Source organism: Chaetodon trifascialis, chromosome 6 (genome assembly GCF_039877785.1).
Source record: "Chaetodon trifascialis isolate fChaTrf1 chromosome 6, fChaTrf1.hap1, whole genome shotgun sequence".
In the NCBI taxonomy this organism is placed as follows: Eukaryota; Metazoa; Chordata; class Actinopteri; order Chaetodontiformes; family Chaetodontidae; genus Chaetodon; species Chaetodon trifascialis.
The window spans coordinates 9,187,709-9,202,372 of record NC_092061.1 but is presented as its reverse complement, the minus strand read 5'-3'; the positions used below and the strand labels follow the sequence as shown (position 1 = coordinate 9,202,372).

General features: G+C 41.5%; 2 protein-coding genes across 2 annotated transcripts in view; both read left to right on the top strand.

The window, feature by feature from the left end:
- Nucleotides 1-228: 228 nt before the first annotated feature.
- trafd1 (TRAF-type zinc finger domain containing 1) lies at nucleotides 229-7,259 on the top strand. Its single transcript, XM_070965180.1, has 12 exons — nucleotides 229-906; nucleotides 1,238-1,287; nucleotides 1,374-1,509; nucleotides 1,944-1,997; nucleotides 2,078-2,516; nucleotides 3,026-3,319; nucleotides 3,402-3,466; nucleotides 4,568-4,828; nucleotides 5,100-5,238; nucleotides 5,544-5,757; nucleotides 5,856-5,913; nucleotides 6,206-7,259. The coding sequence occupies exons 2-12, from the start codon at nucleotides 1,253-1,255 to the stop codon at nucleotides 6,242-6,244; spliced, it is 1,734 nt and encodes a 577-aa protein (XP_070821281.1). The 5' UTR covers nucleotides 229-906; nucleotides 1,238-1,252; the 3' UTR covers nucleotides 6,245-7,259.
- A 975-nt stretch (nucleotides 7,260-8,234) lies between these two features.
- Nucleotides 8,235-14,664, top strand: part of smtnb (smoothelin b) — a 49,456-nt gene continuing 43,026 nt past the window's right edge. Inside the window, 1 exon segment of the mRNA XM_070964243.1 lies at nucleotides 8,235-8,572. Coding sequence (XP_070820344.1) covers nucleotides 8,522-8,572 — 51 coding nt within the window. The 5' untranslated portion in view covers nucleotides 8,235-8,521.

The following is a 14,664-nucleotide window of genomic DNA, read 5'->3' as shown; positions in this document are numbered from 1 at the left end:
GGCCAAAATGGACTCATTCGTACTTCCGTTGCAGACCGGAAGTTAAAAGACAAAGTTACGGAATCTGAACACTTTCTTGCTTTAACACATAAGGTCAATATTATGTGTATTTGTCAGATTTTTTTTCACAATTTTAAATGAAACCGTGGTGGTAATATCAGACATCAACCAGAAATTAAACGCAATGGTGTCACCCGAGACGTTTCTCCAAGCGCACGGTGTTTACTCAGCCAATCAAACCCGAGCGTGGACGACGGGATACGTTTTTCCCTGATGGACACCTTACAGTGACGACTAACCCTTAACCACTATAATACATATATAAATTACAAATAGAAATAACCATTTTGTTTACCGCATTTAGACTAGATGCAGTAGTAGAAATAGTTTAGGCTCTGCCAGTGTGAAAGAAGGTGGTGTGGACATGTACGTACGTACACAGCCTGAGAGACCCTACTCCGGGGTTACTGTCCCGGACAGTGCAAAGAGGAAATAACGAGCCGTGTTTTTACAGGCTAACATCAAGTTGTTAGCCGTCGTCTTCGGGCTTCTTCTTGGTTATAAATTCTTCAGCAGACAGATAATTGACTAACGGTAACATCATAAAGGCTGTCCCCGTTTTGGTTGGACCGGGCAGCAGGAGCTCGAAACCCGACGCTACATTAGCTCTTGGATTTCTTTGTAAAGAGCGTCTAAAGTTAGTTAGCTAAATTAACGCAAATTACGTGGTGGCTGCTAACGGTGTATTTCATGATAAACTACGTAGCTAGCTAAAGGCAACACGGCTAACATTGTGCAACTTCTCCGAGGTGGTTCGAGATGCTTGCCGATTGAGGTTGACGGAGATTGTCCTTGTTAATCCAGGCCACTGTTAGCTAACGTTAGCTACTTTCCTGGAAACACTGGGTGAGCAAACGTGAAGAGCTGTCAGCTTGTTTCAGTTGTTGACGACAGTGTTAGCTACATGTACTCTTTACTTCATCCTTGGCTATTAAATGGGACTGTTTTTAAAACCAGCTCATTAAACTGATTTTAGAGTCAACGAAACACAGACACCACTTGTTGAACTAACTAATAACAAATTCCTTTCTGTACATTTATATAAACAAAGCTTGTTTACGTGTCAAAATTAGTAAAAAAATCACCAAAACAGACCTAGGGTCAGTGTCGTTTTCTCCTGACGTGTCAGCCAATTTGGTTTGTGTCACTAATAAGTAACTTTACACTTTGTCCACAGGCTTGGGCTAAAACCATGGCAGATGAAAACACACAGTTCTGTGGCAATTGGTAAGTATGCACAAGGCACATTAAACGACCAGTCAATATAGTATGGTGATGAAAACAGGTTTTCATAATTTTCTCTACCTGTTTAGCAAACATGACATTCCAGAGGCCAATTTTACTACCCATGAGATCCACTGTAGAAGAAACATCGCACTGTGTGATGTGTGCCAGGAGCCGGTGCCCCGGTCAGATCTGAATGAGCACAAACAGCAGGAGCATACACAGGTACGCTTTGAACAGCAGTGCTGCAGACTTTCACATAAATCCTGGAACAGATGTGTGCGGCTTTTAAGGGCAGATGTTATACCACAAAATGGGAAAATGTGTGGTATTTCATAACCTGGAAAAGTATTTCTGAACACCTATTCAGTCCAGACCCAGGAACCAGTTTACTTACTCTTGCATGTTGTGGAAATTTTAGAGTCTGCCATATATATGTACCATTTGATTTTACAGAAAGTACATGTATTGTCAGTATCACTTACTGGTGTTTATCACTTGAGCTGGCTAACGCAGCCTCGGCGTGGAGGAAAAATCACGTCAGAGTGATTATTTTCTGACCTCAAATCTTCACCCCAAGTGAAAAGGCTAGAAAGGAAACAATGTCAGACTGAAACTGAATGATCTCAACTTTAAAGGCATTTTCACTTTCATTTCAGATTACGTGCAGGTGTGGTTTGAAGATTGAGAAGAATCATTTTGATGTTCACCAGGTATGTTTTTTATATAGGATATTTTACTATCTTTATTTAATCCTGAAATTGCGTTTCCTCACCAATGCTGTCTCTTTCAGAGCACTGAATGTTCTCAGCGGCTGGTCCCCTGCCAATACTGCGAACTGGAGATTGTTTACAGTCAGTCCAAAGAACATGAGGATTACTGCGGTACACGCACTGAGCCCTGCTCGCAATGCAAGTGCAATGTGATGTTGAGGGAACAAGCCGTGCATCCAGTCTTATGTGGGAGCCTTACACCGCCCCAGGAGAGGAACAACAGCCGGACAAGTCGCAGTCCAGTAGACCCACAGTCTCCAGGACCATGGTTCGAAGCCCACTCCATCCGAAATCTCCTACGAGCCCAAGAGAGAGGTCCAAAAAATAACAACATCAGTGCAGCAGAACAACAAGCCTTTCCCCGGCCTTTTGTTTCCAGAGTGTATAACACTTCAAGGGGACCTCAAGGCTCAGGAGACTTGAAGAATACTGCTCCAAGAAATTCAGCATTTAGCCACTGTGAGTTTATGACTGACCCATTGATTATTACATTTCCTGTGAGGGGAATAAGAGCCCACCAGGCTTAATTATGTATTGGGCATAAAAGTACTAATTTAGCTTTAAAGAGCTGGATATGCAATTTATAGACACCCTGTGGAGACTTCTTGCAAACAAACATTATGTTTACATCCAGTGTTTCTCACTGAAACAGACTGTCTATCCAGGAGGTTTAACAAACACGTTGAATGCATTTCCTTCCCCATAAAAACATTTGTTAAGTTTGTTTTTAAAGATATTTCAGAGTGTTTTGTTGCTAGCTGTCTGCTTCTGTACTGCCATTGAGGGTGCATTGTTAAGCATCTTTTTCCATTGTATCACAAACAAATAAAATGGGGACCTGCTTGTAAAAACCTTGGTTCGTAGCACTACTAGTGGTCAGATACTCCACAGGGTACCTTTAACCTTGAAACTCACCTATAGTGTCTTAATCTAACTTTCATATCATCAATGTTTAATTTTTGTTGTAGTGCTGGAACAGAGTGATTTTCTAACGAGCAGCAGCAGCAGTAGTGTGTGGCCACAGAGTGAGCTTCCACTGGATGAGGACTCATCAGGCCTGGACTACATGTTGGCTCTCAGTCTGCAGAGTGATGGAGAATCAGTGGCTGGAGGTGTAGAGGGCAACCTGTGGAGTGGTATCTGGGACCACAAGATTGGGAAGACTTCTAACTCCTCAGTACATTCTCCACTCTCTCCACCCAACAACAACTACCCAAACTTCAGCACAGGCACAAGTGCAGTCCAGGACCATGATCAAACAGGTAAATAGCAAAACTGTGTGGATTTGAATAGCTCAAGTTGTTGTTTTGTCAAGTTGTTACTGATTTTAAGTGATTTTTGTAGATACTATGCTGCCTTGTGAGTTTTGCGAAGAACTGTTTCCTGAAGAGGACCTCATTTTGCATCAGGTCAGTGATGTGATTTTATTCTTTTGGGTGCACAGTTGTTCAGGGGATTGACTCGTGATGCTAGATGTTTGTGTTGAACAGGTAACTGGGTGACTGAGGCATGATGGGATCTATATATGCAAACCACAAACCTGCAAACCAATCAGCCCTCGACAAAATGGAGTCACTGTGCTTAAAGCATCCTGATTTCGTGGCTGTGGCATTACATTCAATGTAATGAATGAGAAGTGGCCAAAAAAAACACTTACATTTATGGAGTTGTATAGTCTTTGCTTTCAGTGATAAGGTGATCTTCTTGCATGTTCTAGCACCTTAACCACTAGACCATGGACAAGCAATAAGCGATAATCTTAAATGTAGTTGATTTTGCTGCTTTTCATTGGGTTGGGTTCATTAATTTGTTGTTTATATGATATTTTCTGTCCATCATTTACAACTGGTTTAAAAAAAAAAAAAAAAAATCAGGACTCTATAAAACATGAATCTTTTGACATAAACTCAGCTGAAAGCAGCACAAAGACAATATATTTCATGCCTTTACCTCATCAACTTCATTGATATTTGTAAATATTTGGTTATTCTGAATCTGATGCAGCAACACATTTCAAACAAGTTGGGACAGGGACATCAAAAGACTGGGAAAGTTGTGGAATGCTCCAAAAACACCTGTTTGAAACATTCCACAGGTAAACAGGTTCACTGGTAACAGTCTACCTTTGATTTTTGGACCAAAGAGCTGAATGCTACTTCTGCTTTGAGAATCTATCTATCTATCTATCTATCTATCTATCTATCTATCTATCTATCTATCTATCTATCTATCTATCTATCTATCTATCTATCTATTATCTTTTGGTTGAATGTACAGTACTGGAGAAAAGGAGGGCAAGCCGTTTGTAATTCCAGGTCAGTGCATCATATCTGTATGCATGACAACACGGCAAAAGTGACAAATACAACCAGACCCTGTTCACTCTGCCCACTGAATGTAGGACTTGCTGATATTTTGAAATATTTTAACCTGATTTCAGACCCACTTTCACTTGTTGTGACCTACTTTAACATAGATTTCAACCTCGTGTATTTCTTCTCTCGTTTCAGACGGGGTGCAGCCCTGCTTCCGCCTTTGCTTCTTTCAGCAAGCAGCCGGCGTCTCCACCTAGAGAGGACAGGATGAGCAGGAACGCCTCAGGGCTGATGCACAGCCTCCCCGACACACTCGCTTCACATATTCCCACTTTCCCTCGGTCAGTGTCCCCGGCCTCCTACAGTCCTCCAGCCAGTCCACTAGAGGGCGATGTGGTCATTCCGTGTGAATTCTGTGGCGTTGCTCTGGAAGAGGCTGTCGTCTTTCACCATCAGGTATGTCACTAATCAAGCTGGATAGCCGGTCTAAAAGTATTGACATATTGTGAACGATTTTGCCGGATTCCTTAAAATTGTGGCAGTATTCTTTGTAATTAAATATAATTCAAACATGTTTTCTGTAGAGATCATTTCTGAGTTTGTGTCCATGACTGTTTGTAACTGCACAATGGCTAATTTGATATCTTGTGAAGAGACAACCAGCTGTGTTGTTCAGTGTGTATTTTCTCCTTGTGATATTTATTTTTGTTTGTGATTTTACCCCTAGGACAAATGTGACATGCGTCCTCAGACTTCCCATCCACTGAACAATCTCACAAAAGCATCTGTCAAAAAACCACTGGGCCCTGCTCGGGACACCTTTGGCCAGATGTCTCCAGATATTCAAAGGAGAATAAAGCACCAAAGTAATATATAGAATTTATTTTAGATGTTTAACAAATGTGAAAAATAATGCAGAAAATCAGATTATACAGTTTGAAGCATAAACAGTTGTGTCTTAGTTTATTATAGATACTCTTACTGTGAGGGTGGAGAAATATAAAAATCACAATCTATGACATAAAAACAAACAAAGCTAGTTTGTCTGACTATTTTGTTTGTTTACATTATATTTTGAATGTTTTGTCGATGTGTGAAGGGTTTTCTGTGCTCACTGTGTGTATTTCCTTGTGTTTATTTACACATACCGTGTGTCCTGTTCCACATATAGCTGACTTCTTGGAGGACTTTGGATATGACAGAGACACACCACCAGGACAAAACCTAAGGGAATGGCAGAGAGGCTACATTGGACTACCAAGTCAAAGGAAGACGTCCAACTATGGTGTTTCTGCAAATGACAGACCTCTGCATGGCAGGGAAGCAGAGGGGGCTCAGTCATCTGTCTGTGACACCGACAAGTCTGGCTCTGCATCTGTGAAGGGGTAAGAGCAAAGACTCAGAGCATTTCGAAATTCTTATTCAGTAATGGTTTGTCCTTTTTATTTCTGCTTTTTTATTAATGTTCTGATTGGTTCACCAGACTTCATCAACCAGAAAATATAGAAGGGAGAGGGAACATAAGGAATCCAATGACAAAGGTACTTCTGTCTGTCTTTCTCTTTATGTCACTTTCTGTTGTTCAGTGTGATGAATGCTTTTTCTTTAGGGTTGATGTTCGTGCTTTGTTTGTTCGTGGTCCTAAGTAGGTTTTCTCCATGTTTTTTTTTTTTTTGTCCTTCTGAGTTTCCTCTCAGTACACGTCTGCTGTAAAAGGTTTACTGGCCCGAGATATTGTCACTTCTGCTTAAATGGTTGATTTTCCATTTCAGGCCACTTACATACTTCTGTGTCTGTTAAAGGATTTTCAATTGTGTTTTTTTCCATTTGCAGTTGCCCAAGAAGCAGAATGAAGAGCAGCAGGAAGAGTGAGAGCAGGAACATCTGGAGAAATCTAAAAACCAAATCTCCTCCTCTGCTTTTCATTTATCTTTTTGCACACTTTTGAAAATGAAACATATACGTATCTGATAAGTGCCTGTGTGAGTATCAGTACCTTGTAGTTCATATTTTGATGTATTTTACTATTAAAGTCTAAGCAAGTAATTTGGTTTATTCATGCATATTCTGTTTTTGTTTTGTTTTTCTTTGTATGTCTAACAACAAGCCTTAACAGATAAATTATAAAATGGATCTTTTTTTGTGCTGAATTTGATTTGAAGGTTTTTTTTGTGTGCTTTTTTGTACTGTACAAGGCGTGTCATGGCTCATTAAGAACATCAAACACAGACACATGACTTTGTCGGTGTGCATTTGTCTAACTTAATCTTTACCTTGTTTCTTCAGCCAAGGACATTGTGTTTTCACTCCTGTATGTTCTTCCAGGATTCTTTCTTTCTGCATCTTTGTGAAACCTAAAGCACTTTGATAGATTATTTTGTTTAAAAAGGGCTTGAGGAACTAATTTGATAAATTTATGCATCTTTGACCAAGAAAAAAAAAACTGTATTATTGAACATTTGTCTTTTTATACTGTTGAACGTTTGTCTTTAATACTCTTCAGTAATATTTAGTTGTTTTGTTTTTTTTTTAATCATAACTATAGAAACTATATATGTTTGTGGTGTTATGATGAGATGGCTTTTGAAGCCTGTCCAATCTTCTTTTAAGTAGTGTGGAAAACGCGTGCTGTTCGTCTGAGTAGGATTGTAAGATCGACAGGATTTATTTTGTGTTTAACATAGAGTCCACTTTAGAAATACATATGAAATAGACAACCTTGTGCTACGGACAGTTGAGAGAGAGTTTGAGTAACATCTGATCAAGATCAACTCATGAAATGGACTGAATGCACTCATCACACATGGCTGACTGTTTGAGAACAACCGTCTTGATGCCCCTTGTCTTGTGTGGCTATTAAATGTTTAATGAGAACATTTGTGGTTTCAGTTTGTCTTCTGTGAGTGTTGTTTTATTGCTCTTTATACATCTAGCTCACCTTAGTTCACCAGTCATGGTACCAAAACCCTGCATAAGCCTAAAGATCTATTGTTTAAAAGTTTTTGTCGATGGTGGTCTTTGAAAAATGTTCCTTGTTGTTAATGGACTTTTTTCTTAAATTGCACTGATCCATTTTAAAGCGGTGGAAGTAGTCCACAAGATCATGTCTTCAAAACGAAACAAGTGTGATTGCCTTTGAGTTATTACCTGTCTGAGTCACCTTAAAACAGGAAGTGGAACAAATGGGAATTGTTTTTTATAACATGCTGAAGACAGAGCCGCAGCTGCAATTGAGGATACTGAGTTTGTTTTCCTTTGCTCTTTTCAGTGTTTCAAATTCCAGTATGCTCACACTCATATTCTAATTTGAATTAATACTTTTAGAACAATTAAATAAATACTCTATTTCTCCACCAGAAGTCTCTTCCTGCCTTGTGGATCTCAAACAGCATTTAGACCCTCACACAGAGATCAAATCTGATTGATTTGTTTTCCAGGTTTTTAATTTCCTTATACTGTTATCAGGTACTAGTTATAATTAGAGACAGTTATTCAGTTAGTTGTGTTGAGCCGTTGATAATATAAAAAACCCAAAACCAATGCCACCAAAAATGGAAACTACTAGAGAATTAATGAAAGAATATAAAATCATGAATGGCTGCTGTTGAAAAAAATGCAGTATTAAAAACGGGGTCTGATTTCATGAATGTCTTTTAAAATATCAGTATTGGAGCGGAGCGGGGCTGACGGTAGCTGACGGTGGCACTAATCACCTCCCATACAGGGACGCTGTTTTGTGCCTTCCCGCAGAGCGGCGCGCTTTGAATGAGCGCCGGGAGACGCCGGGGCGGAGGGGCGGGGTTACACCTTTCAGTGGGAATCCTCTGTTCAAAAAGCTCCCAACGTCCCCTCGTAAGAGAGTGTGGGCCTGCTTTCTGCTTCCACGGCAACTCCAGAGCCGACTAAAGAACCGGAATATGCTCTCCGTGAGGCGGACACGGGTCAATCATCGCTGACTGAGAGGAAGTTTCTGACTTTGACTGACGATTGAAACAGACCGCGCTTAACAAAATAAAAGAAGGAAAAGGCACCAAAACTGCTGCAAGTCGCGCAGGTGGCAGACCACACGTTGACCGGGGGAACCAGATCACAACAAGACTCACCGCCCAGACCTTCTCGTCTCACCTGAGCCGGACGGGACAGGTTGACATGTCTCTGGAGAGTTACTCGGCGCTGGATGAGTCCTCCCTGCGAGCCCTGGTGAGTGAATGAATGGAGATGCTCTGGAGTGCAGCTCCATGCTGTTCATGGAAGTGGACCAGTGTGTTGTCACTGCTACCTGCCTGGAACAGGGGGTTCATATTCATAGAGGTCTGTGCAGCCAGACGTGTAGCTCAGTTCACTATCTTTGATTTGCATATTATTGCACCTGTGCATCAAATGTTGTATCAGACGTGTTACTTCCCTTATATGGGCACGAGGTGTTATTAGGAAAAGTGAATTAATTTCTTTTTTATACAGGTCTGGATATGTTATTGTTACTACATATTGCATATTGCAGTTTTAACCATAATACTATAACATAGTATAACATCCTTTCTCCAACTCACCAGAATGACATTAATGTTTTTATGTCTCTCCTTTGATTAATCATACATGACAGTTAGATTAATCCATACAGACAGAGCTTCTTGTTGCCCTGTACATCCTCAGTGCACAACACTTAGTCAGTCACCCGGAATTAAAGAGCAAATACTCTAATAACTATTTGTTAAATCATTTTTTTTATATCGTTGTTTCATATCTTTGGGTTTTCGACTGGTGACTGGACAAAATGGCATTTAAGGAGATCAGTTTGGGTCTTTTAACAGGCTTTTTTTTTTTTTTTTTTTTTTTTACATTTCATAGAATAAACAGCAGATTCATAGAAAATTACTGGCAGATTAAATGATAATTAAAATAATTGTTAGTTGCAGGTTGAACGATCTGTCTAAGAAGGTGAGCAGTGAATTTTCGGTGGCTTATCACTGTAACTGTTGAACACCTGCACAAACACTTGTTTGGTGTTTTTGTGTGCGTAAACTAGTTTTAAAAGACGATAAATCGATAATTGCCAGTGATTTAATAAAGCGACTGACTGTTGAAGCTGTTTGTCGCTCATTTCAGCCTCTCAAACGTGAGGATTTGTTGTTTCCTCTGTTTAATTCCATTGCAAATGTAAAATCTCCAAATTCTGGACGAGGAAAAAAACATTTTGAAGGTGCCACTATATCAACAAATCAATCAAATGAATAATTAACAGACTGAACCGTGAAGAAAACTGTTCCTCTACTCCTCGCCCAAACTTTAATCTTAATCTTTAATCTATGAAGTCTGTGATTGCACATGATGACGTGCATCAGACGTATCTCTATTGCAAAATAGTGTCAGAAAGTAACATTCATTTCACCTGCAGGTGATTCACGTTGACATATTATTGTTTTGTCCAGTAGTGAAGTAGACATTATGTCACACATGTGAGCAGCAGATCAGTATTGATAAAGCGAGCTTATGTACAAAAAGGACGTCCTGATTCACAGCGACGTGAATCATGCTCTAATTATTTCTTGAGACAGAGGAAGGTGAAGCATGTCTGGCGCACATCGTGACACCTGTAAGGCACCGACACATTTACAAGGGCGTGAGTCAGCCTGTTCTAGTTTGGCCATACTTACACTGGGCTTGTCTGTGTCACACTTGCAGTTGAACATGAAACATCTGGTTTCTTCGAGCCTGACTCAAGTCTTTCATCCTGTCACCGCAACTAATGGAAATATAAAACAAAGAAGGGGTTTGTGTCATTACAGCAGGGGTGACATACGGTTGTCAGTCAGCCAGATTGAAGGACAGAATCTGATTTGAACTTATCCTCACCGGCTGCTTTCCCAAGACCGCGCGCTTCAAGGAGAGGCCCTCCCAGAAAAACATTTAGATTCATGTTCTTAAAGATCAGCAACCCCGGCCATTAAAGGCTGTTTACTCTGGAAGCAGGCAGGGTATAAATGTGATGTTTTGTTGACCTGCCTGAGACTCTTTAAACTGCACAAAGCACAGCCAGTCCACTATTTCCCCAAAGTCTGGAATCGCCTGGCCGAACGCTCTCTTCTCATAAATCACTTAAAGGCCAAACCTTTATCACAACTGACATTATGGTAGTGGGAGAACAAGATGATAGTGAGCAAAGAATATTTTTCTGTCAGCGTAATCATTTATCAGTTGCTAGAGTGTTGGTCGCTTTGATCAGTGGATTTATGAGGTTATTTACAGAGGATCAGCATAGGAAAGATGTGAAGGAGTTAAAATGAATCTAATGGAGGGAGCGCTGAAAATGGTCACTATAGATTTTGGCACTGGAGCTTTCTGGACCTCTTTATTTTTCTAATGCTGCGTCTGTTGTAGATTTATAGTTGTAGTCGAGTCCCTGGCTTTATATCAATATTTTCCAATAATTTCGCGACGTTAGACCTCAGCTCATTGTTATTATCGTCTGGCTCTTCCTGTGTGGCCCGCGTCCTGCGCGAGCTCGCCGCAAAACTGCCGTCATTGTCCGGAGAGCTGCAGCAGCAGAACAACGCGAATGAGGCAGACGCTGGAATTCATGTGACGCTGATGCTCGACGCGTTGCTGAGGTCGGTTTGAAATGCCTCTCCTTCTCAGTGCGGAGCATCTTCCCCACAGCTTCCCTCCCTCACATGTGACCACCAGCTTTAAGGTCACCGAGATCCCACATTTTCACTGATGATGTTTGCGGTGACTCGAGTGTCAGGGTTTTCCACAGTGGACTCCTGAATGAAAGGAAGCAAACTGTGATTAAACTTGTGCTGGAATTGAGATTCAGCTCCACAGAGACCCGGATGGAGCCTTTCTGTGTTTAGTTTTTATGAAATCTAACCCCCTGTTTGCTGAGGAGTTTGTGAATGACCAGTTGTTTTTCAGGGCTCTAGTAAAAGATGATGGACGTTCAGAGATGCTCAGGCTTAATTAAACCGGCAGTAAAGCCGAGCAAAGGAGCTTCTATCAAACAACAGTCGGTTAACGAACACAAACTCCAGGCCTGTGTTGTACTTAATGAACTAAACAGTCAGAAGGTCATATGGCGGCCTCTCTAACGCCACTAATCCCATCTCTACACTTCTATTCACAGCCCAGGCTGCCTTTTATATTGCTCATTTAATCCCCTCCATGGCAACCAGGAAAAGCATTTTTCCTTTGTCTCCGCCACCGCCATTATTTGAATATCCACAGAAATAATCAGTTGGTCCCCCAGTTTCCTCGGGAGAGGACGTTTGCGGCGGGTCATCTGTCTGGTGCTTAAGATCCGCGGACAGAAGAAGACAAAAGCTGCTGAGGCCACTCAGAGACCAACCGAACCACTCCAACCACTCAGAAATAGATTTTATCAGCTGGCTGCCAGCTCTGAGGGTGATGATTATCAGTTGTTCTGCCCTTGAATCTGCTGTGGGGCAATAGTTTCCTGTGTGTATGTGTCAAACCTGCAGGACCAGCCTGCTCTACAGGCTGTTGTTGTGGCATTTGTACACCTGTCTACTCAGCTAAGAGTAAGGTTTGCTTAAGCATCTGTCAGCCACGCCATGATCTCCCTTCTAATTATCTCTGAAACCCCTCCCTGCTGCGCCGCACCATCGGAGGTTTGCAGGAAAAGTCAAAATGTGACCTCTTGCAAGCTCACTGATGAGTAAAATGTCAATATATGCGTGGAATCTGATTGCTTATTGTCTTTTTACAGTTTGTGGTCTGCTAATGCACTTTTCATTTCTGAACTGACGTGACCGCTTGGAGACTTTTCCGCCTGTGGCGCCTGCTGGGCTGATTTCACATGCTGGAAGTCTCACATAATGATTTGTAACTCGTCTTGCCAGCCCTGTGACCGTCCCCTCTCCCTGGTGAGCAAGAAGCATTCACACATGTTTAAAATAGGGCAGTTTCACTCTGAGGTCCCTCCTCGGTGATATATGGGACCCCCGGGTCTTGGTTTTATGGCTCTCTGGACCCTTTGTGCGTTGACAAGGTCTCAACGGCAAGTCGGAGAGGAAGAATGGGTTTGTTTTGTGGGCTCTCAGTACGGTCCCAGGTTCTCCTTACCCCCCGGAGACATGGTCCAAATGTCAGCCTCATCATCAGGAACGAATAAATCGGAAAAATTATGCTGCATTATATAACCGTCTGGGACATTTCAGGATATCTGTGCAGTGTTGACACTTGACGCAAATGTCATCAGGGGCCATGTTTGCTTAAAAATGTCTTCTCGCTCAATTTTGATGGTATTTTATTGAAGTAACATAGAGCTGCAACGACTGGTCAATCAGCAGAAAATGAATCGGTAACTATTATGATAATGGATTAATATTACATTTTTTAAACACTGGCTGGCTTCAGCTTCTCAGATGTGAAGATTCGAGGCCTTTCTTTGTTGACATGATGAGGAAGTTTAATATTTTTGGGACAGCAGGTCAAAAAAAATGTTACTAACCAATAATCAGCAGACTAATTGCTAATGAAAATCATCTTAGCCTGCAGCCCTGAAGGAACGTTTCAACAGAAAGCCCCAAACTGCAGCAACATGATACTACAAGACTTGACCTGAGCCTCATCAACAATCTTAAAAAAGCATTTTTCTTTCTTCAAAGCGGCTGCAGAGTGTTTCAGATACAAGCTGTTGCATGCAACAGTCCCTCCTTTGAATACAGCTCCCCCACTCCTCGCTCCATACACGCACTCACAAAAGTGTTTTATGCTCCTGACCATTGATAACACCTGCTGCTCCAGTGTTTATGCTGCCAGTAGGTGAACATAAGTGCCTTTGACCTCTGTTTACGGGCTTTTTTCGAAAGAGTGTTCGCAGTGCACACCTGATTTTCCTCTGCTGAGCCTGTCATCATTCTCACAGACATTTACTCCCCTCACATTTCCAAAAAGTATTTCCTGTATGATTAGGTTTCAAAGCTGTCAGCGAGGAGGTAATGAAGAAACGGCTTGTGAACAGTTCATCAGTCAGGGCGGTTTTTCCTTCTCAACTGACGCTTGAGAAACTAAGTTATCTGCACTGTTGCAGTGACGGAAGTGAGTCCGTCACAGCAACACAGGCGGTTAAGTTTCAGCCTGCAGACTTCAGCCCCTGACGCTGAATATCCAAATACACGGCCAGGGAGCCGAGAGATAAGAAGCCTCTTGTTTGTTTGATAAAACAGGAAACTTTTGTTACTGGATGCTGCTATAAATAGCCCGCCATTTTTGGCTCTGAAAGGATGAGAAAAGAAAAGCGGTGAACTTTGGGATGATGTGCATGTAAACTCCACCAAAGTCTATTTTTAGTCCGTGACCTTTAAGTATGAAGTTTGCTGCTCTGGAACAATAATTCAGAGTAAATGGAGCACGCTTTTCCGATGCCTTTCAGCAAATATTTACTCCTCGTTTAAAGTTGAAATTGAGTTCAGTGTGTCATATTTCCTTACTAAAGAGGATACTTGGTATTGTTTTGTCATTTTGAAATGCTGGATACTTTGGAAGCGTAAGCGTTTGAATATGAGGAGCAGTATTTCACCCAGGAGCGGGACGCCAGGGGCTGTTTTGTCTTTTTAAAACGCCATAAAAGAATAATGCAATGGTTTAACACTCAGCAGAACAAACAAATGAAAATGGGTTCATGAAGCTTTTGCCAGTGAAGTAATGTGATTTCATTCTTAAAGTAAGTGAATTGATGTTTGGGACTGTGCATGAGGAAGTGTTTCACAATGTAAACTATACATATCACTTCTTATGCTCTGTGAATTATGCAGATCTGTAATGAAAAGATATCATTTGTGGTGAAGTACACAAATGAGCAAATGTGCTAACACCTTCTTTGGCTAATAGGTGCTTAATCGTAAATCAGTACTTACATCCATGTTTGCCAGCCTGCAATCTTCTTCGCTGACTTTCTCGGTGCATTTCTACATTTCTTGGCACTTTACCACCTCCTACTGTCGAGCAGCAGAAAAGTGTGAGGCCGGCGGCAGGATGTGCATCATCCCTGTGCATCTGCTTCAGCGTTTGTGTGCAGGATAGAAACAAATCAGGACCCACAAATTTAATGAAAATGCTCTCAGTGGTGTGATATTGAGCATGACGGAGGGAATAAACAACACCTGTGGTGACAGGAGGTGACACCTCAGTCACATGATCTGTGCGGTATAGGCTCGATAGATTTATACAGTGTATTCTTCCTTGATAGATGGAGCGTGTCAACCAGCTTTTGTAAGCATCAGATATGAAACAGACTCTGCTGTCAGAGCTGCTCTGGTCTTTGCGTGGTA

Coding starts and splice junctions, on each gene's coding strand:
- trafd1 (XM_070965180.1), top strand. CDS start 1,253: ATGGCAGATGAAAACACACAGTTCTGTGGCAATTG. Junction 1,288..1,373: donor ACACAGTTCTGTGGCAATTG/GTAAGTATGCAC, acceptor CTACCTGTTTAG/CAAACATGACATTCCAGAGG. Junction 5,239..5,543: donor AAGGAGAATAAAGCACCAAA/GTAATATATAGA, acceptor TTCCACATATAG/CTGACTTCTTGGAGGACTTT.